The sequence below is a fragment of the Hemitrygon akajei genome, chromosome 15 (assembly GCF_048418815.1).
Source record: "Hemitrygon akajei chromosome 15, sHemAka1.3, whole genome shotgun sequence".
In the NCBI taxonomy this organism is placed as follows: domain Eukaryota; kingdom Metazoa; phylum Chordata; class Chondrichthyes; order Myliobatiformes; family Dasyatidae; genus Hemitrygon; species Hemitrygon akajei.
The window spans coordinates 2795824-2823388 of NC_133138.1; the positions used below are offsets into that span (position 1 = coordinate 2795824).

At 50.1% G+C, this 27565-nt stretch overlaps 1 protein-coding gene across 1 annotated transcript in view; it reads right to left on the reverse strand.

Annotated features, from left to right (window-relative positions):
- Nucleotides 1-2532: 2532 nt before the first annotated feature.
- Nucleotides 2533-27565, reverse strand: part of LOC140739101 (tyrosine-protein kinase ITK/TSK-like) — a 29065-nt gene continuing 4032 nt past the window's right edge. The window contains exons 4-9 of the mRNA XM_073067058.1: nucleotides 22000-22171; nucleotides 20059-20275; nucleotides 11919-11983; nucleotides 9857-9975; nucleotides 8894-9051; nucleotides 2533-6119 (exon numbers count right to left, since the gene is read on the reverse strand). Of these exons, the coding sequence (XP_072923159.1) occupies nucleotides 6045-6119; nucleotides 8894-9051; nucleotides 9857-9975; nucleotides 11919-11983; nucleotides 20059-20275; nucleotides 22000-22171 (806 nt within the window). The 3' untranslated portion in view covers nucleotides 2533-6044. The remainder of the gene's footprint in view (nucleotides 6120-8893; nucleotides 9052-9856; nucleotides 9976-11918; nucleotides 11984-20058; nucleotides 20276-21999; nucleotides 22172-27565) is intronic.

The following is a 27565-nucleotide window of genomic DNA, read 5'->3' on the forward strand; positions in this document are numbered from 1 at the left end:
TTACCACCCTGAGGATGATTGCCTCCTGGATCTTGCTGTGCAGGTTGGTTGACAGCCCCTCCCACAGTTGTTGAGGTTGAATTTGGAGTACTGTGTGCAGTTTTGTTCACCAGCCCACAGGAAAGATGTAACCAAGTTTGAAAGAGTACAGAGAAAATTTACAAGCATGTTGCCAGGACTGAAGGACCTGAGTTATAAGGAAAGATTTTTGGACGCAGGCTCCTGGCAACGTCTGCAGGGGCACCATTCTGTACACCCAACAGTGTTAGACAGTGTTTCGTGTCCTGGGGGTAACCTCCGGCATGGTGCCAGAATGTTGGCTGTTAATGCAAATGACACATTTCACTGTATGCTTCAATGTGAACAGAATGCGTAAAACATTTTACAAACTTTTTCATTCATCTCTTAATACACAAATACTTTCATTAATAATAGAAGACATTTGAAATAGTAACAGTTACAGGATAGTTGGATATTTCCTGTACCAGGTGACTGACTTCTGTAGATGCAGAATGTTCAACTACCCTGGTCTGATCTTCCCACCTCAGACACGAGGCTTTCTCTGCTGTCCCTCTCTCTCAAGCATGAAAGGCTCCATTAGTACAAAGGGTGGTAACACAGAACTGTAGACTTCCCACCCCTCCCTAGACCCTTCTCAGACAGCTTAGGCAGGAAGCCCGGTGGCTTCCCACTTCAATTCCACTCCCCATTCCCATTCCAGCACATCTGTCCACAGTTCCTCGTGCCACAATGAGGCCACTTTCAGGTTGCAGGAGCAGTGCCTCATATCTGTCTGACTAGTCTCCAACCTGACGGCATCGGTTCCTCCAACTTAAGGTAATTTCGGCCTCCATCCCTCCTTTTTCCATTCCCCATTCTAGTTCCCCTTTCAACCCTCGTCTTCTCTTCACCTGTCCATTACCTCCCACTGGCTCCCCTCCTCTTTTCCCTTTCTCCCATGGTTCACTGTCCCCTCCTATCAGATTCCTTCTACTTCAGCTGTTTACCTCATCCACCTCTCACCTCCCAGTGTCTCACTTCATCCCCCCTCCCACCCACCCACCTTCCCCTTCACCTGGTCTCACCTATCACCTCCCGGTGTCTCACTTCATCCCCCTCCCACCCACCCAACTTCTCCCTCACCTGGTCTCACCCATCACCTCTCAGTGTCTCACTTCATCCCCCTCCCACCCACCCACCTTCCCCTTCACCTGGTCTCACCTATCACCTCCCAGTGTCTCACTTCATCATCTTCCCCCTCACCTGGTCTCACCTATCACTTCCCAGTGTCTCACTTCATCCCCTCCCACCCACCCACCTTCCCCTTCACCTGGTCTCACCTATCACCTCCCGGTGTCTCACTTCATCCCCTCCCACCCACCCAACTTCTCCCTCACCTGGTCTCACCCATCACCTCTCGGTGTCTCACTTCATCCCCTTCCCCTTCACCTGGTCTCACCTATCACCTCCCAGTGTCTCACTTCATCACCTTCCCCCTCACCTGGTCTCACCTATCACCTCCCAGTGTCTCACTTCATCCCCCTCCCACCCACCCAACTTCTCCCTCACCTGGTCTCACCTATCACTTCCCAGTGTCTCACTTCATCCCCTCCCCACACACCCACCTTCCCCCTCACCTGGTCTCACCTATCACCTCCCAGTGTCTCACTTCATCCTCCTCCCCACCCACCTTACCCCTCACCTGGTCTCACCTATCACCTCCCAGTGTCTCACTTCATCCCCCTCCCACCCACCCAACTTCTCCCTCACCTGGTCTCACCTATCACTTCCCAGTGTCTCACTTCATCCCCTCCCCACACACCCACCTTCCCCTTCACCTGGTCTCACCTATCACCTCCCAGTGTCTCACTTCATCCTCCTCCCCACCCTTCCCCTTCACCTGGTCTCACCTATCACCTCCCAGTGTCTCACTTCATCCTCCTCCCCACCCACCTTACCCCTCACCTGGTCTCACCTATCACCTCCCAGTGTCTCACTTCATCCTCCTCCCCACCCACCTTACCCCTCACCTGGTCTCACCTATCACCTCCCAGTGTCTCACTTCATCCCCCCCTCTCCCCCACCCACCCACCTTCCCCCTCACCTGGTCTCACCTCTCACTCTCCTCCCCCGGTCTCAGCTCTCACCCACCAGCTCCTGCACACTCCACCTTATTTGGGTTTCATCCCCCTTCCTTTCCAGTCTCGGCCCGAAACATCAACTGTTTATTCATTTCCCTAGATGTTGCCTGACCTGCTGAGTTCCTCCAGCATTTTGTGTGTGTTGCTCTGGATTTCCAGCATCGGCAGAATCTCTTGTGTTGATGGGTTTGCCCTTGTTTAACCAACTCCATGTTCAGTTCCCATGCTGCATCAGCACCAAAATTTTCACCCACCTGTCCACTGATTTGATCAATTTCACCATTAGTCTGGTCAATCCACTGTTGGATGTCTTTGGCCCCCTCCCATCCCAATACAGCCTATAGGACATTGAACAGTAATTCTGGGCTCTTTAAGAGAAGGTGTGCTGGCGTTCACGAGAAGGTGTGAGAGAGTTCACGAGAATTAAACTGAGAATGAAAGAGTTAATGTACGAAGAGCATTTGATGGCTCTGGGCCTGTACACACTGGAGTTTAGATGAATGAGTAGGATTTCAGTGAAACCAACTGATATTGAAGGGTCTGGATAGAGTGGGTGTGAAGAGGATGTTTCCTATAGTGGGGGAGTCAAGGCTGGAGTGAGCAGGAATTTCTTTAGCCAGAGAGTGGTGAATCTGTGGAATTCATTGCCACAGACAGCTGTGGAGGCCAAGTCATTGGGTATATTTAATGTGGAGGTGATAGGTTCTTAATTAGTTAGGGTATCAAAGATCACAGAGAGAAGAAGGAGAATGAGGTTGAGTGGGATAATAAATCAGCCATGATGGAATGGTGGACCAGACTCAATGGGCTGAATGGACTAATCTGCTGCTATGGTCTTAGGGTCCTGTTGCGCTGCAGAATTGTAAATTTTAACCTTGCTTTGGGATCTCTCTTCCCCTGGACACTGCTGGGAGATGTCAAGCTTTGATCATTGTTGCCCTGTAGCTGTGGGTCACTCCGTACACGATTGGAGTTATCTCTGGATTTACTGCAGAGCTGCTTAGCGTCACCCAGCTCACCGAGTCCTGTCAGTGTTGTCTGACCTCCCTGCTGCAGCTGATTTGTGCCAAACTCTTATTCTGCCTTGTCCCATCGACCCAATCCTGGACCATAGCCGTCCAAACCCCTCCCATCCATGTACTTATCCAAACTAATCTTAAATGTTGAAATAGAATCTGTATCCACCACTTCCACTGGCAGCTCGTTCCACACTCTCACCACCCCGAGTGAAGAAGTTCCTACTCAAGATGTTATGGAAATCTGAAAAATAGTCTAGTTTAAAAAAATCTCAGATAGACTTTGTTCATTCCAATAATGATGGGGGTTCACTGTATGGTTCATCTCTGGGAGCTCAGGTACACAGAATAGAACAGAACAGAAAGGCCCTTCAGCCCACAATCACTGTACTATACACTATGCCAAATTAGACTAAATCTCTTCTGCCTTCACATTATCTGTGTAAAAAAAAACTTGCCTCTCGTATCTCCTGTGAAATTACCCCCTCTCATCTTAATTACATGCCCTCTGGTATTAGACATTTTCACCCTGGGAAAAAGATACTGCCTGTCTACTCTATCTATGCCTCGCAATCTTATAACCCTCTGTCAGATGTCCCCTCAGCCTCTGCTGCTCCAGAGAAAACAACTTGGTATAGCACCTGCCCTCTAACCCAGGCAGCAGCCAGGTAAACCTCCTCTGCACCCTCTCCAAATCCTCAACATAAGAAATAGGAGCAGGACAATAGACAATAGGTGCAGGTTTCTAGCCAGCACCACCATTCACTGTGATCATGGCTGATCATACACAATCAGTACCCCGTTCCTGCCCTCTCCCCATATCCCTTGACCCTGCTATCTACAAGAGCTCTATCTAAATCTCTTTTGAATGCATCCAGAGACTTGGCCTCCACTGCCTTCTGGGGCAGAGTATTCCACATATCCACCACTCTCTGGGTGAAACAGTTTTCCCGCATCTCTGTTCTAAATGGCCTACCCCTTATTCTTAAATGTGGCCTCTAGTTCTGGACTCACCCATCAGCGGGAACATGCTTCCTGCCTCCAGTGTGTCCAATCCCTTAATAATCTTATATGTTTCAATCAGATCCCCTCTCATCCTTCTAAATTCCAGTGTATACAAACCCAGTCGCTCCAATCTTTCAACATATGACAGTCCCGCCATTCCGGGAATTAACCTTGTGAACCTACGCTGTACTCCCTCAATAGCAAGAATGTCCTTCCTCAAATTTGGAGACCAAAACTGCACACGATACTCCAGGTGGGGTCTCACCAGGGCCCTGTACAGCTGCAGAAGGACCTCTTTACTCCTATACTCAATTCCTCTTGTTATAAAAGCCAGCATGCCATTAGCTTTCTTCACTGCCTGCTGTACCTGCATGCTTGCTTTCATTGACTGATGTACAAGAACACCTAGATCTCATTGTACTTCCCCTTTTCCTAACTTGACTCCATTTAGATAGTAATCTGCCTTCCTGTTCTTGCCACCAAAGTGGATAACCTCACATTTATCCACATTAAACTGCATCTGCCATACATTTGCCCACTCACCCAACCTGTCCAAGTCACCCTGCATTCTCATAACATCCTCCTGACATTTCACACTGCCACCCAGCTTTGTGTCATCAGCAAATTTGCTAATGTTACTTTTAATCCCTTCATCTAAATCATTAATGTATAATGTAAACAGCTACAGTCCCAGCACCGAACCTTGCGGTACCCCACTGATCACAGCCTGCCATTCCAAAAGGGACCCGTTAATCACTACTATAGTCAGCCATCTGGCTGTTGAGCCTGCTCTGCCATTCAATAAGATCATGGCTGATCTGGCCATGGACTCATCTCCAACTACCTGCCTTGTCCCCATAACCCTTAATTCCCCTACTGTGCAAAAATCTATCCAACATCCTTCCTATAGTGGGCCACCCAGAACTGGACACATACTCAATGCCTGGACCGACAGAAGCAAACTTCTATCTACTGGCCTGTTTATTATTCAAAGTGTGAACATTTGGTCACTACAGTCGGAGGGTGGAATGTAGTCACTGGGATGGAAATGGTCAGCAATCATTTCTGCTTTGTCTGGCTGTCAATTGATTCAGAGTATGTCCACTTGCTTGCTTTTGGAGTATTGTGGAGCAATTTTGGGCCCTTTATCTAAGAGAATATGGAAAGGGTCCAGAGGAGGTTCTTGAGAATGACTCTGGGAATGAAAGGGTTAATGTATGAGTAGCATTTGATGTCTCTGGCCCTGTACTCGCTGGAGTTTAGAAAAATTTGGGGGAATCTTGTTGAAACCTACCAGATATTGAAAGGCTTGATAGAGTGGATATGAAGAGAATGGACCAGAGGGCCCGGCCTTAGAATAGATGAGGCGGAATTTCTTTAGCCAGAGGGTAGTGAATCTGGAGTTCATTACCACAGACAACTCATTGGGAATATTTAAAATGGGGCTTGATATGTTCTTGATTAGTCAGAGCAACAAAGGTTACAGGGAGGAGGCAGGAGAATGGGGTGGAGAGGGAGAATGAATCATCCATCATGGAACGGTACAACAGACTCAGTGGGCTGAATGGCCTCATTCTGCTTCTATGTTTTATGGTCTTATTCCCGATGCTCAGCTCTGGTGGACACTCTGGGTCTGCAATTGGCCTCAGTACCAGTCAGGTTCAGTAACAAATGGGATATCTACCAAGATTACCAATCGCCATTACCGATATTGTGTCCGAAATCTCCAGAGAGCTCTACCTCCACGGGAGAGCATTCCCCAAGTCAAAATTATTTTAATACATAATAAATAAATATTTAGTAACTGTCGCCCAGAATTCAGAGTGTTCCTGTAGCCAAACTGCGCTGTCCATTCTGCGGCCAGGCCATCTCCGCTGTCTGCTTACAAGTCCTCGCGTTCAGAGAGCTCCCTTATCTCATTCAGCAGTTCATAGAACGATGGCCGCTCTTCAGGTCTCTGAGCGAGGAGATAAAATGAAAGATTAGATGTACTGGTGGGTCACAGTGTCCTGGAGGTGACAGGCTCACACCACATGGACACGTTTGTCATCTTGCAGAATCTACACAAGGTCTCCAAACGTTCATGCAGATACAAATATTGTGGGAGTCTCAGCCACCCCACCCCACAGGCTGTGTGTTCAGGATACCAGCCCGTCCCCCAATGAAAGCATTCCTTCTCAGATCCTCAATTGAAACCAAATTTTGAGTACTGTGTGCAGTTCTAGTCACCTACCTACAGGAAAGCTGCCAGAAGATGGAAAGAATGCAGAGATTTACAAGGATGTTGCCAGGACTTGAGTTACAGGGAAAAGTTGAATGGGTGAGGACTTTATTTCTGAGAATGTGGGGAGATTTCATAGAGGTATACAAAATTATGAGGGGGACAAGAAATTCTGCAGATGCTGGAAATCTAAACAACAAGCGCACAGAATGCTGGAGGAACTCAGCAGGCCAGGCAGCATCTATGGGAAAGAGTACAGTCAATGTTTCAGGCCGAGACCCGTGATGGGTAAAATTATGAGAGGTGTCGATAGGGTAAATACAAGAAGGCCTTTTCACTGAGTTTGGGTGAGACTAGAACAAGAGGTCATGGGCTAAGGGTGAAAGGTGAAATGGTTAAGGGGAATCTGAGGGGTACATCTTCACCAGTGGGTGTGAAATGTGAAACGAGCTGCCTGTGGAACTGGTGGATGTGAGTTTGATTTCAGAGAGGTTTGGATAGGTACATGGATGGGTTGTGAAGGTCCTAGGTCCAGGTCAACGGGACTAGGCAAAATAACAGTTCAGCACAGACTAGATGGACTGAAGGGCCTGTAGTGTTCTATCATTCTATCACACACCAAGTATCCTCACTCTGCTTCACAGATACCTCCACTCTGGGTGTGTGGGGTATGAAATTCCCATTCTCTGCCCTAATGCTGTTTATCCCAATCGGGTCCTCTCTAGCCACCCTCACCTCCCCCTCCCAGACTATCCTCAGCAGGGCGGGGGTCCACAGTGCCCCCATGATGGGAGGACTGGGAGCTGTGTCAGCTCCACCCATATGGTGGCAGGACCAGACTGTGGTGCCCACTCTGGTGGGAGGACCAGACTGTGGTGCCCACTCTGGTAGGAGGACCAGACCGTGGTGCCCACTCTGGTGGGAGGACCAGACCGTGGCGACCTCCTATGATGGGAGCAGCTGACCATGACACCTACACCCCCACCCCAGTGGTGGGAGGAAGGGAGCAGGGACCCTGCTGGTGGCGACGAAATGGCACTGCAGGTGCTGTAAATTTGGAACAATGACTTTATCAGTGGTCTGGGCAGCCTCTCTGCAGACAGTCTCAAGTTAAATTTTATGGCTGTCTGAAATAAAGCAAGGCTCTGGGCCAGGGAGGGGTGAGCACACTGGGCAGGGATCCTGGTGCTGAGGCGTTCGCTCTGGATCTGTTCCCACACCCATTGCCTGACGCACCAGGGAGAGGCGCTATTCACCGCTGTCACCTTCGGGTGTCGCGCCGCACTCTGTGGGACTTTCCACTGCTCACCAAATGAGTGGCCTTCCTGTGTGAAAAGCTTACGTGTGAGCAGAGCACAAAACCACAGGAAACATCAGAGCGCACAGCAAAACCCCCTCATCACCTGGAACCGCCCATTAACTTCACATTGCAGCCTTGCAGACTCTTGCTGCACTGGGCCAGGCTGCATTGCAGCATGCGTGGGGATGAGAGGGCACCTCCTCGGGCACTGGTTCCTTTAACCTGGCGGTGGGCATCAGAGAAAGGCGAAGAAAACTCTGCTCATAAACACAAGGGGTTCTGCCGATGCTGGAAATCCAGAGCAACACACACAATGCTAGAGGATCGTCTATGGAAGGGAATGAACAGACAATGTTTCGGGCTGAGACCCTTCTTCAGGACTGGAAAGGAAGGGAGAAGATGCCAGACACAAAGGAAAGGTTTAGCGAGCTAGGGCTTTCTCTTTGGAGCAAAGGAGGATGAGGTGACTGGCTAGAGGTGTACAAGATGGTAAGAGGCAAAGATCAGAGACATCTTCCCGGGGTGGAAATGGAGGAAAGTCTAGGGGGATGTCAGAGGTAGGTTTTTTTTTCACACAGACAGTGGTGGGTGTGTGAAACACCCCGCCAGGTGGTAGAGGCAGATACATTATTGACATTTAAGAAACTCTTAGATAAGTACACAGATGATAGAAAAATGGAGGTTATGTGGGAGGGAAGGGTTTGATTGATCTTAGAGTAGGTTAAAAAGTTTGGCACAACATTGTAGGTCAAAGAGCCTGCACTGTGCTGTAATATTATGTCCTATAGTACATCCTGTCCTATAGTCTGCCCCAAGTTCCATGTTCCAAGTGCTAAATTGTGAACCATGTGAGATTCAGTCTCACCTACTGACGCCCAGGACAGAGTCTCTGCTCCCTGCCCGGAGACAGGGAGTTACTGCTCACAACACCAGGGCACCACAGTAACATAGTGCTGAGCACAACACTATTACATCTCTGCACATCAGAGTTCGGAGTTCAAATCTAGTGTCCCGTATAAACAAGTTTTTATGTTCCTTCCCATGTATATGTGGGTTTCCTCCAGGTGCTCCAGTTTCCTCCCACAGTCCAAAGATGTGCTGATTATAAACTGTCCTGTCACTAGACTCAGGTTAAATCGGGGCTTCTGGAGAGTACAGGTGGATGGGCCGAAGGTTGCATTTGTGAATAAATAAGTGAAACAATATGAACCTCAAACCAGCAGCAGGTCATCATGTTGTAGACAGAGCAGGAGGCCAGCTTCGGCTTGTGAAGACGAAATCCAGCCGCGATTTCCTCCACCAGCTCTGCGTTGGAGCAATTATCGTAAGGCATCTTCCCCTCAGTGAATACCTCCCACATCAGTACCCCTGTAGACAGACACCCAGAGGGTAAATAGCAGCTCTCCCACCGCTGAGAGCACTACACCCCCCTCCATCGCCCCACTACACCCCCCTCCATCGCCCCATTACACCCCCCTCCATCGCCCCATTACACCCCCTCCATCGCCCCATTACACACCCCTCCACTGCCCCACTACACCCCCCTCCATCGCCCCACTACACCCCCCTCCATCGCCCCATTACACCCCCCTCCATCGCCCCATTACACCCCCTCCATCGCCCCTTTACACACCCCTCCACTGCCCCATTACACACCCCTCCATCGCTCCATTACACACCCCTCCACTGCCCCATTACACACCCCTCCATTGCTCCATTACACACCCCTCCATCAGCTTCTTGCACCCTCCTCATCCTCCCTCTCAATTCTGTTCCCCCTCCCCTTCAAACCTTTTCTCATCCCCTCCACTGCCTACATCCCAGCCCCACTCCCTCCCCCCATGCCCACATAGGAGCAGAATTAGGCCATTTGGCCCATCAAGTCTGCTCCACCATTCCATCACAGCTAATTTATTATCCCTCTCAATCCCATTCTCCTGCCTCCTCCCTTAACTTTTGACACCCTGACTAATCAACAACCTATCAATTTCAGGTTTAAATACTGAATTTTCTCCTCATTTCTCACTTTTATTCCCTCTACAGAGTGCATGACCATACACCTGCCAATGTTGCATTCCATCTGCCCTCTCTTGCCCATTCTCCTAATCTGTCCGCAAGTCCCACATCCTCTTCAACACTGCACATCCCCCATCCGGGTCCAGGAGCTTCTCACCAAATGACCAGATGTCGGACTTGCTGCTGAACTTGGAATACCGGAAAACTTCAGGAGCTGACCACTTGACGGGGAATTTGGAGCCAGAGGAGCTGGTGTACTGGTCATCCAGGACAAACCTTCAGGCAAACAAACAATTCCAGGAATGAAAGGTTAACGTATGAGGAGCGTCTGATGTCTCTGGGCCTGTATTCACTGGAGTTTAGAACAGTGACGGGGAATCTAATTGAAACTTGTCAAATATCGAAAGGCCGAGATAGATGGCTATGGAGAGTCTGGGACCAGACAGCACAGCCTCGGAATAGAGGGACGTCCATTTAGAACAGAGATGAGAAGGAATTTTTGTAGCCAGAGGGTGGTGAATCTGTGGAATTCATTGCCACAGATGGCTGTGGATGCCAAATCACTGGGTATATTTAAAGCAGAGGTTGATAGGTTCTTGCTTAGTCAGGGTGTCAATGGTTACGGGGAGAATGCAGGAGAATGAGGTTGAGAGGGATAATAAATCAGCCATGATAGAATAGCAGAGTAGATTTGATGGGCTGAATGGCCTAATTCTGCTCCTGTATGTTATGGTCAAACCTAGAGAGTGAGGGGCAGTGGGCTGCAGAAACCTCTTCCCAGGGCAGAAATGTCTAACACACAGGGACATAACTTTAAGGTGATTGGAGGAAAGTGTAGAGGGGATGTCAGAGGTAGGTTTTTAACAGAGAGTGGCGGGTGTGGGAATGCTCTGCCAGGGGTGGCGGTCGAAGCAGATACATTAGGGACATCTTCTTACAAATGTATTCATTGAGATAAAGTGTGGAGCAGGCCCTTCCGGCCCATACAGCAGCCACTGATACAGGCCTACACTAGTCACAGGACAGTTTACAGCAACATACAAACCTACTGAATGTTTGGGCTGTGGGAGGAAACTGAGAGGAACGTACAAACTCCTTACAGAGGATGCCATGATTGATCTTCGAGCTCCGAAGCCCTGAGACGCAGTAGTATCATGCTACCCGCTACACCACCATGGCACCCTTGAGAAACTCAGATAGGCACAAGGATGATGGAAAAATGGAGGGCTGAGTGGGAGGGAAGGGCTTGGAGTAGGATAAAAGGCTAGCACAACATTGTGGGCCAAAGGGCCTGTATTGCTGATCTGTCAACACGGGTCGCTAGCTCTGTAATAGAGTTATGCTAAGCACTACACTCCTGGGCCAGCCTGCGACAGGGAATGTAAAGATCCCACAGACCGCAACACAGCAATAACTGTATCACCTGCTTTCCCCTGAGGCCACACCACCAGGTGGAACGTTGGCCAAGAACGAGCACTCTGGCCCATGGGTCAGGAACCTCCAGCTGTAGAATCAGGGTACCTCAGTGACAGGGAGCCGGTTTTGATCCCATCCTCTGTGTGAAGTTTGCACGTTCTCCCTGTTACAGTGGGGTTTCCCCAGATGCTCCTGTTCTCCCCCCACACTGGTGGCTCAGTGGTACACTGAGGGGTAAGGGGAGATACAGAGGCAGAGGGGAGGGTGCATGATTGGTCAGCACTGACTAGTTGTCTCCGTGTCTGGTATGGAGGGGCCACTGCACAGGGTCAGAAAAAGCTACAGAAAGTTATAAACTCAGCCAGCACCGTCATGGACACTAGACTCCCCAGCATCAAGGATATCCTCAAAAGGCGATGCCTCATAAAGGTGGCATCCATCATTACAGACCCGCATCACCCAGGACATGCCCTCTGCTCATTGCCACCAGCAGAGAGGAGGTACAGGAGCCTGAAGAAACACACGCAATGATTCAGGAACAGCTTCTTCCCCTCCACCATCAGATTTCTGAATAAACAATGAACCCATGAGCACTGCTACACTATTCCCTCCGTGGTCAGATTTCTGAATGGACAATGAACCCATGAACGGGACGTTAAACAATCTCAACTTGTGTTGCTGTTGTTTTGTTGATGCAAATAAATATGAATCTTGTGTAGATCCATGAATTCTCTGTCTAACGATATTTCCCATCCCTTGGCTAAAGAAGCAGACGACCTTACCCACTGTGAATCTCTCATTACCTTGTCATTCCAAAATCTGATACTTTGATGATGAGCGAATCTCCAACGAGACAGTTCCGAGCTGCCTGTAACGACAGCAGAGAGAGGTTACTTCTCCATTGTGCACTCCCTGAATGGTTCACAATTCCAGATCCCCAACGCTTGCAATGGTCTTCAACAACGGACAGAAAACACTGGTCAACCAGGCAGTCCAGTGGTGCAGTGTGTAGACGTGCTGCACCCAGCACCAGAGACCTGGGTCAAATTCCGACCTCCAGCACTGACTGGGTGAAGCTACATGCTCTCCCCGTGACTGTGTGGGTTTCCCCTGGGTATTGCAGTACTGTGTGTGGTTCTGGTAACCTACCCATAGGAAAGGTATCAATACAATTTGAAAGAGAGCAGAGAAAATTTACAAGGATGTTGCCAGAATTTGAGGTCCTGAGTTATAGGGAAAGGTGGAATAGGTTAGAACTCAATTTCCAGGAATGTAGAAGACTGAGGGGAGATTTGAATGACGTACACAAAATTATAGACAGTAGGCTTATTCAGAAAGTCAGAAGGCATGGGATCCAGGGAAGTTTGGCCAGGTGGATTCAGAATTGGCTTGCCTGCAGAAGGCAGAGGGCCATGGTGGAGGAAGTACATTCGGATTGGAGGGTTGTGACTAGTGGTGTCCCACAAAGATCAGTTCTGGGACCTCTACTTTTTGTGATTTTTATTAACAACCTGGATGTGGGGGTAAAAGGGTGGGTTGACAAGTTTGCAGACAACACAAAGGTTGGTGGTGTTGTGGATAGTGTAGAGGATTGTTGAAGATTGCAGAGAGACATTGATAGGATGCAGAAGTGGGCTGAGAAGTGGCAGATGGAGTTCAACCGGGAGAAGTGTGAGGTGGTACACTTTGGAAGGCCAAACTCTAAGGCAGAGCAGAAAGTAAATGGCAGGATACTTGGTAGTGTGGAGAAGCAGAGGTATCTGGGGGTACATGTCCACAGATCCCTGAAAGTTGCCTCACAGGTAGATAAGTAGTTAAGAAAGCTTATGGGGTGTTAGCTTTCAGAAGTCAAGGGATAGAGTTTAAGAGGTAATGATGCAGCTCTATAAAACTCTGGTTAGGCCACACTTAGAGTACTGTGTCCAGTTCTGGTCGTCTCACTATAGGAAGGATGTGGAAGCATTGGAAAGAGTACAGAGGAGATTTACCAGGATGCTGCCTGGTTTAGAGAGTATGGATTATGATCAGAGATTAAGGGAGCTAGGGCTTTACTCTTTGGAGAGAAGGAGGATGAGAGGAGACATGATAGAGGTATACAAGATATTAAGAGGAATAGACAGAGTGGACAGCCAGCACCTCTTCCCCAGGGCGCCACTGCTCAGTACAAGAGGACATGGCTTTGAGGTAAGGGGAGGGAAGTTCAAGGGGGATATTAGAGGAAGGTTTTTTACTCAGAGAGTGGTTGGTGCATGGAATGCACTGCCTGAGTCAGTCGTGGAGGCAGGTACACTACTGAAATTTAAGAGGCTACTAGGCAGGTGTATGGAGGAATTTAAGGTGGGAGGCAGGGTTTAAGGGTCAGCACAACATTGTGGGCTGAAGGGCCTGCACTGTGCTTTACTATTCTATTATGAGGGGTATAGACAGGGAGGCTTTTCCCACTGAGGTTGGGTGAGACTGCAACCAGAGGTCATGGGTCAAGGGTGAAAAGTTAAATGTTTAAGGGGAAGATGAGGGCAAACTTATTCACTCAGAGGGTGGTGACAGTGTGGAACGAGCTGCCAGTGGAAATGGTTGATTTCAATATTTAAGAGAAGTTTGGGTAGGTACATGGATGGGAAGGTATGGAGAGCTTACAGTCTGGGTGCAGACGATGGGATTAGGCAGATTAACAGTTCAGTATGATCCAGGTGGGCTGAAGAGCCTGTAGAGTCTATGAACCTGTGACTCCTGTTTGCTCTCACATCCCAATAGCATGCAGTGTGTCAGGGGTGGAGAGGGGGTGCCCGTCTTCCCCAGGTCCTGTCCTGAGAGCCGTTTGTAAACTCAAATGGTTGTGAGTCAGAACCCAGCAACTGGTAACCGCTGGCATCACCGTCTGGTGTGGAAGGTCCACTGCACAGGATCAGAAAAAACTGCAGAAAGTTGTAAACCCAGCCAGCTCCATCATGGGCAATGGTTTCACCAGCATCATGGACACCTTCAAAAAGGTGGCATCCATCATGAAGGATCCCATCACCCAGAACATGCCCTGTTGTTGCTGCCACTGGGGAGGAGGTACCGGAGCCTGAAGACCCACACTCAATGATTTAGGAACAGCTTCTTCCCCTCCACCATCGGATTTCTGAATGGTCTATGACCCCATGAACACCACCTCACTATTTTCCCTCTTTTTCTGCACTACCTACTTAATTAAATATATAGATTCTTATTTCTTGTTGTAATTCATAGTTTTACAGTGTACTGCTAGCAACTTTCACCATATACATATGTCTGCCAGTGTCATTAAACCGGGTTCTGGTTGTGATGGAATCCTAACCACCCTCTCTCCCCACTCCATGTGCTCTACGCTCTCTATAACCCTACTTACGAAACCCAACCCATCCCACATCTTTCCCCAGGGCAAAAATGCCTAATATCAGGGGACATAATTTTAAGGTGATTGGAGGAGAATATGTGGGGGACACCAGAGGTGGGTTTTTTACACACAGAGTGGTGGGTGTGTGGAACACCCTGCCAGGGGTGGTGGTAGAGGCAGGTACATCAGGGTCAAAGTTTATGTATAGTTTTTCATAAATTCTATTATACTCTATTTTCCTGTAAATGCATACTAGAAATCAAATCTGCACTTTGATAGATTTAAATATTTGACATATATACACTTTGATAAATTTACATATTTAACAAAACTGCACTTTGACATATGTGCACTTTGATAATTTGATTTTGACGTGAATGATAGAGAAATGGAGGTTGTGTGGGAGGGAAGGGTTAGACCAATCTCAGAATAGGCTGAAAGGTCAGCACAACATTGTGGGCCGAAGGGCCTGTACTGTTCTACAGTATGTTCCAAGTTCTATGTTCTGTCTGGAGGAAATAGCTGACGGAGTACGGTGGGAACAGAGGACAGGGCCTCATGGAGTGCGGGTTCAGTGTAGGGTCCTGGCTGCTCTCACTGGGACAGTGGGGGCTGTGTATACTGCAGGTGTCAGACCCTGGGCATAAGGAAATGGAATCCCTTACTCCCACCTCCTGCAAGGAGGGGTCAGGGGTTTAAACTCAGACCCCTTCCAGCTGAGCTGGACATAGTCAGACCCTGGTAAGATTAATGCTGGTGTCTCAGGGTTTTGTCCATGGTCACACAGCATAGACCTTTCAGCCCATCAAATCCCTACTGTACTTTTCCCATTTACCTTACCAAGACTTCTGGGCTGATTCAAGTTCTCATCCAGATACATCTTACAATAATGCCCCTCAGGCAGTGCATTGTTGATTCCATGCCCTTGGTGGAAGGGGGGGGGAACTCCACCACAGATTCAGGATTCTGCCTCGTTTAGAGGGCATGAACTATAACAAGAGGATGGACAAACGTGGGTTGTTTTCTCTGGAGTGGTGGAAGTTGAGGGAAGATCTGATAGAGGTTTATAAGATTGTAAGGAGACATCGATCGAGTAGACAGACAGAATCTTTTCCACAGGATTGGAATGCCTAATACCAGAGGGCGTGCATTTCAAAGGAGATGTGAGGGGCGAGTTTTTTTTACATAGAGAGTGGTAGGAGCCTGGAATATACCGCCCAGGTGGTATGACAGAGGTGTTTGAAAGGCTCTTAGATAAGAGAAAAGAGAGACAAAGATTTCCTTTATTTGTCTCATGTAAATCAAACATACAGTGGAGCATGCTGTTTATGTCAACGACCAACACCCTCCAAGGATGTGCTGGGGCAGCCCACGAGGGTCACTATGTTTCCAGGGCCAACACAGCATGCCCACAACTTACTGACCCTAATCTGCCCGTCTTTCGACTGTGGGAGGAAACCTTAGCAACCGGGGGAAACCGCGGCCACAGGGAGAATGTACAAAGTCCTGCTAGTCTGGTGTGGGAATTGAACCCGGGGGAAACCCACGCGGTCACAGGGAGAACATACAAACTCCTGACAGTCTGGTGTGGGAATTGAACCCGGGGGAAACTGCGGCCACAGGGAGAACATACAAACTCCTGACAGTCTGGTGTGGGAATTGAACCCGGGGGAAACTGCGGCCACAGGGAGAACATACAAACTCCTGACAGTCTGGTGTGGGAATTGAACCCGGGGGAAACTGCGGCCACAGGGAGAACATACAAACTCCTGACAGTCTGGTGTGGGAATTGAACCCGGGGGAAACTGCGGCCACAGGGAGAACGTACAAAGTCCTGACAGTTTGGTGTGGGAATTGAACTCGGGGGAAACCCACGCGGTCACAGGGAGAACATACAAACTCCTGACAGTCTGGTGTGGGAATTGAACCCGGGGGAAACCCACGCGGTCACAGGGAGAACATACAAACTCCTGACAGTCTGGTGTGGGAATTGAACTCGGGAGAAACCCACGCGGTCACAGGGAGAACGTACAAACTCCTGACAGTCTGGTGTGGGAATTGAACCCGGGGGAAACCGCGGCCACAGGGAGAACATACAAACTCCTGACAGTCTGGTGTGGGATTTGAACCCGGGGGAAACCCACGTGGTCACAGGGAGAACATACAAACTCCTGACAGTCTGGTGTGGGAATTGAACTCGGGAGAAACCCACGCGGCCACAGGGAGAACGTACAAACTCCTGACAGTCTGGTGTGGGAATTGAACTCGGGAGAAACCCACGCGGCCACAGGGAGAACGTACAAACTCCTGACAGTCTGGTGTGGGAATTGAACTCGGGAGAAACCCACGCGGCCACAGGGAGAACATACAAACTCCTGACAGTCTGGTGTGGGAATTGAACCCGGGGGAAACTGCGGCCACAGGGAGAATGTACAAACTCCTGACAGTCTGGTGTGGGAATTGAACCCGGGAGAAACCGCAGCCACAGGGAGAACGTACAAACTCCTGACAGTCTGGTGTGGGAATTGAACCCGGGAGAAACCCACGCGGTCACAGGGAGAACGTACAAACTCCTGACAGTCTGGTGTGGGAATTGAACTCGGGAGAAACCCACGCGGCCACAGGGAGAACGTACAAACTCCTGACAGTCTGGTGTGGGAATTGAACTCGGGAGAAACCCACGCGGCCACAGGGAGAACATACAAACTCCTGACAGTCTGGTGTGGGAATTGAACCCGGGGGAAACTGCGGCCACAGGGAGAATGTACAAACTCCTGACAGTCTGGTGTGGGAATTGAACCCGGGAGAAACCGCAGCCACAGGGAGAACGTACAAACTCCTGACAGTCTGGTGTGGGAATTGAACCCGGGAGAAACCCACGCGGTCACAGGGAGAACGTACAAACTCCTGACAGTCTGGTGTGGGAATTGAACCCGGGGGAAACCGCGGCCACAGGGAGAACGTACAAACTCCTGACAGTCTGGTGTGGGAATTGAACTCGGGAGAAACCCACGCGGTCACAGGGAGAACGTACAAACTCCCGACAGTCTGGTGTGGGAATTGAACCCGGGGGAATCCCACGCGGTCACAGGGAGAACGTACAAACTCCTGACAGTCTGGTGTGGGAATTGAACTCGGGAGAAACCCACGCGGCCACAGGGAGAACATACAAACTCCTGACAGTCTGGTGTGGGAATTGAACCCGGGGGAAACTGCGGCCACAGGGAGAACGTACAAACTCCTGACAGTCTGGTGTGGGAATTGAACTCGGGAGAAACCCACGCGGCCACAGGGAGAACATACAAACTCCTGACAGTCTGGTGTGGGAATTGAACTCGGGAGAAACCCACGCGGCCACAGGGAGAACATACAAACTCCTGACAGTCTGGTGTGGGAATTGAACTCGGGAGAAACCCACGCGGCCACAGGGAGAACATACAAACTCCTGACAGTCTGGTGTGGGAATTGAACTCGGGAGAAACCCACGCGGTCACAGGGAGAACGTACAAACTCCCGACAGTCTGGTGTGGGAATTGAACCCGGGGGAATCCCACGCGGTCACAGGGAGAACGTACAAACTCCTGACAGTCTGGTGTGGGAATTGAACTCGGGAGAAACCCACGCGGTCACAGGGAGAACGTACAAACTCCTGACAGTCTGGTGTGGGAATTGAACCCGGGGGAATCCCACGCGGTCACAGGGAGAACGTACAAACTCCTGACAGTCTGGTGTGGGAATTGAACCCGGGGGAAACTGCGGCCACAGGGAGAACGTACAAAGTCCTGACAGTCTGGTGTGGGAATTGAACCCGGGGGAAACCCACGCGGTCACAGGGAGAACATACAAACTCCTGACAGTCTGGTGTGGGAATTGAACCCGGGGGAAACCCACGCGGTCACAGGGAGAACGTACAAACTCCTGACAGTCTGGTGTGGGAATTGAACTCGGGAGAAACCCACGCGGTCACAGGGAGAACATACAAACTCCTGACAGTCTGGTGTGGGAATTGAACCCGGGGGAAACTGCGGCCACAGGGAGAACGTACAAACTCCTGACAGTCTGGTGTGGGAATTGAACCCGGGGGAAACCCACGCGGTCACAGGGAGAACGTACAAACTCCTGACAGTCTGGTGTGGGAATTGAACCCGGGGGAATCCCACGCGGTCACAGGGAGAACGTACAAACTCCTGACAGTCTGGTGTGGGAATCACTGGTGCTGTAATAGTGTTACACTATCTGCTACGCTACTGTGATGCTCAATGCCTTGATAGAAAACGATAAGGTCGCCCAAATAGAGAACTCTTCAGCATTTTAAAGCCTGGTATGTAACTGAAACACACCCTGGTATTGGCCAGAGAGGAGGCCAGCTGCTTCCCACCAGAATACCGAGTCCAACCTCTACTCCGATACAAGGAAGAATAGCAGATGGTTTTCAAATCTACAGGCACTTGGATGTGTAGGGAATGAGGAGATATGGACTTTGTGTAGGAGGAAGGGATTAGTTTAGTTAGAGATTTAATTACTAGTTTAATTTGCTCATTAGGAGGATTGTTTCCTGTTTGTGTTCTACATTCCATCTCCCTCTCTCTATCCTTAAATCTCCCCTTAGACGCCACCACCATGGAGGATCCCTACAGGGTTATGGGTGGCATAGACAGGGTGAAGCACATCGTTTTTCCCCATAGTGGAGATTTAAGGTCAGAGGTGAGAGATTTAAAAGGACATCAGGGGGCAGCTTATTCATACAAAGGTGCATATTTGCAATGAGCTGCCAGAAATAGTGATTGAGATGGGCACATTAGCAAAGTTTAAAAGCTGTCTCGATAGATACATGGACAGGAGAGGTGGAAATCAGGCAGACTGAACCACCACAGAGGCGCCTATTTCTTGATGGGAAAAATGTTTTGACCATCTGTCTCATCTATCCCTCTCATGGTTTTATCATTCTCTGCAGAGAAAACAAAACGTGCCCCCTCCAGTAACTGAACTCTTCAAACCCAACACCCAAGGGTCAATGAGGGACGTAATCTCATTGGAGACGGTCTAGAGGTTCCTGAGAATGATCCAAGGCGTGAAAGGGTTAACAAGAGGAGTGTACACACTGGAATTTAGACGAATGAGGTGGGATCATGAGGTGAAACCTATTGAATGGTGAAAGGCCTAGATAGACTGGATAAGGATAGGAAGTTTCCTAGACAGAGGAAGTCTAGGGTCAGAGGGCACAGCCTCAGAATAGAGGGACGTCCATTTAGAACAGAAATGAGGAGGAATTTCTTGAGCCGGAGGAGGTGAATCTGTGGAATTCATTGCCACAGAGGGCTGTGGAGGCCAAGTAATTGAGTATATTTAGTATATATTTGAGTATATTTAGGTTCTTGATTAGTCAGGGTGTCAAAGGTTACAGGGACAAGACAGGGGAATGGGGTTGAGAGGGAGAATAAATTAGCCACAGTGGAATGGTGGAGCAAACTCAACGGGCCGAAAGGCCTAATTCTGCTGCGATGTCCTGAGCTGGATCGCAGTAGAAGCAGCTCAGACATCGCACAACACAGCCTTTGAGCAGAGAGGCAGAGGAGAGTCGTTACCAGGTCCCTGTGAATGAACTTGTTGTGCTCCAGATACTCCATGCCTTCACACACGTCCTGGCACATCCCCAGCAGCGTGTGCCGACTGAACGAGCCCCGGTTGTTCCTCAGGTACTCCGACAGGCAGCCATGCTCCATGTACTCGAAGACCAGGAAGATGGAGCTGTCCTGGTTGCACACGCCGTACAACTGCACCAGCTTCTCATGAGAAAGCTTCCTGCAGAAAAGCAGAGAGCAACGTCACCCGCAGCACACAGCCCCGATTCGGGCGGCCCGGCCCGGCCCGGTCACAGCTGGAATGTCAGAACTGCCGCGGCCAGTTTCTGAACAGCCCAGAGGCTGAGCTCGGATGTCCAGTATCTGTGAGGGGTTGAGGACTGCAGGCCCAGAGCTGGTGTGTGTGTGTGTGTGTGTGTGTGTGTGTGTGTGTGTGTGTGTGTGTGTGTGTGTGTGTGTGTGTGTGTGTGTGTGTGTGTGTGTGTGTGTGTGTGTGTGTGTGTGTGTGTGTGTGTGTGTGTGTGTGCATTTGAGTATGCACGAGTGTGAGTGCGTGAGTGTGTGTGAGTGTGTCTGTGTGTCTGTGCATGAGTGCATGTGTGAGAGTGTGTGCATGTGTGAGTGTGCATGCATAAGCATGTGTGTGAGTGTGTACAAGTGTGTGTACGTGTGTGACAGTGTGTGAGTGAGTGGGCAAGTGAGTGTGTGAGTGCGCACATGTGAGTATGCGTGTGTGAGTGTGTATGAGTGTGTGTATGTGTGTGAGTGTGTGAATGAGTGAGTGTGTGTGTGTGAGTATGCATGAGTGTGTGCGCATGTGAGTGTGCATGTGAGTATGCACGAGTGTGAGTGCGTGAGTGTGTGTGTGAGAGTGTGTTTTGGGGCTTTATTTCGCTGTTGTTGCTGCTTGTGTTGCTTTCTGTTCTGTGTTGTGTTTTGTTTTATTTGGAGATACATCACAGAACAGCCCCTTTCAGCTCACCGAGCCTCACCACCCAGCAACCCACCGACTAAACTCCAGCCTAATCACTGGACAACTTATAATGACTAATTAACCTACTAACTAGTTCATGCTTGGACTGTGGGAGGGAACCCACACACAAACACAGGAAGGAACGTACAAGCTCCTTCCAGGGCATACTGGAAACAGACTCCGAACTCCAGTACCCTGAGCAATAGCAGTGGCACCCTAACCACCTTGGTGCTGTTTGTGTCGTTCTGCTGAACGTTGGGAACGTGCTACATTGGCATCGGAACGTGTGGCAACACTTGTGGACTTCCCCCAGGACATCCTCCCGTGTGTTGGTTGTTAAAACAAACCACGTATTTCCCTGAACGTTTCAACATACACGTGATTGATAAACGTGAATCCAAATCCTAATGGTCAGCTTCACCAAACACGCCGTGCCAGGGCAGGGGGTGATGGCTACACTCGGACTGATGAGGAGGTGACAGAGTGGGGGGCGATGGAGGAAGGAGACAAGGTAAGACACACAGCTGGCCAGATGTGCCCAATTGTGAGTGCATACGGCCAGGTATCATGGGGAGAACATATAAACTCCTTACGGACAGCAGCAGGAATTGAACATGGGTCACTGGCACTGTAATAGCATTACATTAACCACTACTCTATCATGCCGCCCCACCACAAAACCCATAGCCAGATGTCCCTGTGGCCAGTGAGCTGATGCCAATGTCTCTGGCCAGATGCTGGTGACTATGCTGATGGTCAGATGAGGCCAGATGTCAGTGTATGTGGGCAGGTGTCAATGTCTCTGGCCAGATGTCAGGATTCCCCCTGTTGCAGCTGGTGACCTGCCCTCCCCAGAGAAGGCAGTGTTTGAGCCCACTCTGCTGCTCTCCCTCCCACAGTTCTGGGTTTTCAGGGAATGTAGCAGAATGAAGCCCCCATTCTCCACCCTCCGCCCCACCCCAGTAACTCACATCATGATCTGAGCTTCCTCGATGAAGTCCTCCTCAGACATGGCTCCCTCACGGATGGTCTTGATGGCCACTTTGTGTTGATTCCTCCAGTAGCCCATGTGCACCACTCCGAACTGACCACAACCCACCTCCTCCATGAACGTCAGGGCAGTGGCTGAGATCTCCCAGGCCCCTAAGACACAGCAAACAAGTTCAGTTCCTTGTCACTTAACTGAATGCATGTATACCGCCAAATAAAACAATGTTCCTCTGGACCAGGGTGCACAACTCAGTACATATAACTCACAATTGTACACACTATACTGTATCACCGGACGAAACAATGTTCCTCCGGACCAGGGTGCACAACACAGTACTTATAACTCACAATTGTACACACTATACTGTATCACCGGATGAAACAATGTTCCTCTGGACCAGGGTGCACAACACAGTACATATAACTCACAATTGTACACACTATACTGTATCACCGGATGAAACAATGTTCCTCTGGACCAGGGTGCACAACTCAGTACATATAACTCACAATTGTACACACTATACTGTATCACCGGACGAAACAATGTTCCTCCGGACCAGGGTGCACAACACAGTACTTATAACTCACAATTGTACACACTATACTGTATCACCGGATGAAACAATGTTCCTCTGGACCAGGGTGCACAACACAGTACATATAACTCACAATTGTACACACTATACTGTATCACCGGATGAAACAATGTTCCTCTGGACCAGGGTGCACAACTCAGTACATATAACTCACAATTGTACACACTATACTGTATCACCGGACGAAACAATGTTCCTCCGGACCAGGGTGCACAACACAGTACTTATAACTCACAATTGTACACACTATACTGTATCACCGGATGAAACAATGTTCCTCTGGACCAGGGTGCACAACACAGTACATATAACTCACAATTGTACACACTATACTGTATCACCAGATGAAACAATGTTCCTCTGGACCAGGGTGCACAACTCAGTACATATAACTCACAATTGTACACACTATACTGTATCACCGGACGAAACAATGTTCCTCCGGACCAGGGTGCACAACACAGTACTTATAACTCACAATTGTACACACTATACTGTATCACCGGATGAAACAATGTTCCTCTGGACCAGGGTGCACAACACAGTACATATAACTCACAATTGTACACACTATACTGTATCACCGGACGAAACAATGTTCCTCTGGACCAGGGTGCACAACACAGTACATATAACTCACAATTGTACACACTATACTGTATCACCGGACGAAACAATGTTCCTCTGGACCAGGGTGCACAACACAGTACATATAACTCACAATTGTACACACTATACTGTATCACCGGACGAAACAATGTTCCTCCGGACCAGGGTGCACAACACAGTACATATAACTCACAATTGTACACACTATACTGTATCACCGGACGAAACAATGTTCCTCCGGACCAGGGTGCACAATTCAGTACATATAACTCACAATTGTACACACTATACTGTATCACCAAATGAAACAATGTTCCTCCGGACCAGGGTGCACAATTCAGTACATATAACTCACAATTGTACACACTATACTGTATCACCGGACAAAACAATGTTCCTCTGGACCAGGGTGCACAATTCAGTACATATAACTCACAATTGTACACACTATACTGTATCACCGGACAAAACAATGTTCCTCTGGACCAGGGTGCACAATTCAGTACATATAACTCACAATTGTACACACTATACTGTATCACCGGACAAAACAATGTTCCTCTGGACCAGGGTGCACAATTCAGTACATATAACTCACAATTGTACACACTATACTGTATCACCGGACAAAACAATGTTCCTCTGGACCAGGGTGCACAACACAGTACATATAACTCACAATTGTACACACTATACTGTATCACCGGACGAAACAATGTTCCTCTGGACCAGGGTGCACAACACAGTATATATAACTCACATACATAAGACATAATGTAATATCACCTAAAATAAAGTAACAAATAATAAGGTACATTTCCAACAGAAGTTAAAAAGTCATTGGTATAACGCTACTGGCACTCCACACGTGATGAGACCAGGGTGGTGACTGGCAGTTCAGTAGTCTCACAGCCTGGGGGACGAAACTGTTTCCCACCCTAACAGTCTTTGTCCCAATGTTATGGTATCTCCTGCACGATGGTAGGAGGCCAAAGAGACTGTTGGACAAATGGGAGGGATCAGTGACAATGCCAAATGCCTGTGTGTGCAGCACTCTGGATAAATATCTCTGATGGATGGAAGAGACCAAACGGTTAATTGTGGTGACCCAATGGATAGTCCAGCTCCCCACCCATCCCTCCGAGACCCACGCACCCGTCACCCCTCCTCACTGGGGTGCCATGGTAATGCAGCAGATAGTGTGATACAGTTCCAGCTTGGGGTGTCAAAGTTCAGAGTTCAATTCCAGTGTCAGTGTTGGCAAGTTTCCCATGTGTGGGTAGGTTTCCTCTGGGTGCTCTGGTTTCCTCCCACAGCCCAAAGACGTACCGGTTAGTCAGTTAATTGGTCTTTGTAAACTGTCCTGTGATTAGACTGGGGTTAAATCAGTGAGATGCAGTGTGGCTCATTGGGCCACACTGTATCTCCAAATAAATAAATAACTCTCTCCTCTCTGAAACCCCCTCCCTGGTCACTTGTCCTGTCCCACCATGTCCGAGAGTACCCTCTGTGGGTCCCTGGGTGCGTTTCACAGCAGGCAGGTAAATGCAATTTCTTGCTGCAGATCTCAGAGGCCAGCTGGATACACTGGCTCGAGCCGGCACGGATCTCAGAGGCCAGCTGGATACACTGGCTTGAGCCGGCACGGATCTCAGAGGCCAGCTGGATACACTGGCTCGAGCCGGCACGGCTCTCAGAGGCCAGCTGGATACACTGGCTTGAGCCGGCACGGATCTCAGAGGCCAGCTGGATACACTGGCTCGAGCCGGCACGGATCTCAGAGGCCAGCTGGATACACTGGCTCAAGCCGGCACGGATCTCAGAGGCCAGCTGGATACACTGGCTTGAGCCGGCACGGATCTCAGAGGCCAGCTGGATACACTGGCTCGAGCCGGCACGGATCTCAGAGGCCAGCTGGATACACTGGCTCAAGCCGGCACGGATCTCAGAGGCCAGCTGGATACACTGGCTTGAGCCGGCACGGATCTCAGAGGCCAGCTGGATACACTGGCTCGAGCCGGCACGGCTCTCAGAGGCCAGCTGGATACACTGGCTCGAGCTGGCACGGCTCTCAGAGGCCAGCTGGATACACTGGCTCGAGCCGGCACGGATCTCAGAGGCCAGCTGGATACACTGGCTCGAGCCGGCACGGATCTCAGAGGCCAGCTGGATACACTGGCTCTCAGAGGCCAGCTGGATACACTGGCTCGAGCCGGCACAGCTCTCAGAGGCCAGCTGGATACACTGGCTCGATCCGGCACGGCTCTCAGAGGCCAGCTGGATACACTGGCTCGAACCGGCACGGATCTCAGAGGCCAGCTGGATACACTGGCTCGAGCCGGCACGGCTCTCAGAGGCCAGCTGGATACACTGGCTCGAGCCGGCACGGATCTCAGAGGCCAGCTGGATACACTGGCTCGAGCCGGCACGGCTCTCAGAGGCCAGCTGGATACACTGGCTCGAGCCGGCACGGATCTCAGAGGCCAGCTGGATACACTGGCTCGAGCCGGCACGGCTCTCAGAGGCCAGCTGGATACACTGGCTCGAGCCGGCACGGATCTCAGAGGCCAGCTGGATACACTGGCTCGAGCCGGCACGGCTCTCAGAGGCCAGCTGGATACACTGGCTCGAGCCGGCACGGATCTCAGAGGCCAGTTGGATACACTGGCTCGAGCCGGCACGGCTCTCAGAGGCCAGCTGGATACACTGGCTCGAGCCGGCACGGATCTCAGAGGCCAGCTGGATACACTGGCTCTCAGAGGCCAGCTGGATACACTGGCTCGAGCCGGCACAGCTCTCAGAGGCCAGCTGGATACACTGGCTCGAGCCGGCACGGATCTCAGAGGCCAGCTGGATACACTGGTCAGACTGGCTCGAGCCGGCACAGCTCTCAGAGGCCAGCTGGATACACTGGCTCGAGCCGGCACAGCTCTCAGAGGCCAGCTGGATACACTGGCTCGAGCCGGCACGGATCTCAGAGGCCAGCTGGATACACTGGCTCGAGCCGGCACAGCTCTCAGAGGCCAGCTGGATACACTGGTCAGACTGGCTCGAGCCAGCACAGCTCTCAGAGGCCAGCTGGATACACTGGCTCTCAGAGGCCAGCTGGATACACTGGCTCTCAGAGGCCAGCTGGATACACTGGCTCGAGCCGGCACGGATCTCAGAGGCCAGCTGGATACACTGGTCAGACTGGCTCGAGCCGGCACAGCTCTCAGAGGCCAGCTGGATACACTGGCTCGAGCCGGCACATGAAAATAAGGAAACAGTCAGAAGATGAGCTTTATATGTCACAATGTACATCGAAACCTTGAAATATACAGTGAAATACATTCACAAAGAAGAGAAAATCTGCAGATGCTGGAAATCCAAGCCACACACACAAAATGCTGAAGGAACTCAGCAGGCCAGGGAGCATCTGTGGAAAAGAGTACAGTTGACATTCAGGCTGTAATCCTTCGGCAGGACTGGAGAAAAAAAGCTGAGGAGTAGATTTAAAAGGTGGGGACAGGGAAGAGAGAAACACAAGGTGAAACCTGAAGGAGGAGGAATGAAGTAAAGAGCTAGGAAGTTGATTAGTGGAAGAGATACAGGGCTGGAAAGGGGGGAGTCTGATAGAAGCAGACAGAAGGCCATGGGAAAAAGAAAAGGGGGAGGAGCATCAGGAGGCGGAGATACGCAGGCAAGCAGGTAAGGTGAGAGAGGGAAAAGGGGATGTGTAATGGTGGGAAGTTCGAGGAATCAATGTTCATGCCATCAGGTTGGAGGCTACCCAGATGGAATACAAGGTGTTGCTTCTCCAACCTGAGTGTGACCTCATCACGACAGTGGAAGAAGCCATGGATGGTCATATGGGAATGGGAACGGGTAGTGGAATTAAAGTGGGTGGCCAGTGGGAGATCCCGCGTTTTCTGGTGTACGGAACGCAGGTGCTCGGTGAAGCGATCTCCCAATCTATGTCAGGTCTCACTGATATACAGGAGGTATACCGAGAGCACCGAACACAGTATATGACCCCAACAGACTCACAGGTGAAGTATCGCCTCACCTGGAAGGGCTGTTTGGGCCCTAAATGGTAGTGAGGGAGAAGTACCACTTGTCCTGTGTGCAAGGATAAGTGACAGGAGGGAGATCAGTGGGGAGGGACGAATGGATAAGGGAGTTGCATAGGGAGCAATCCCTGCAGAAAGCAGAAAGGGGGGGAGAGAGGGAAAGATGTGTTTGGTGGCGGGATTCCATTGGAGGTGGCGGAAGTTGCGGAGAATTGCATGTTGGACGCGGAGGCTGGTGGGGTGGTAGGTGAGGACAAGAGGAACCCTATCCCTGGTAGTGTGGCGGG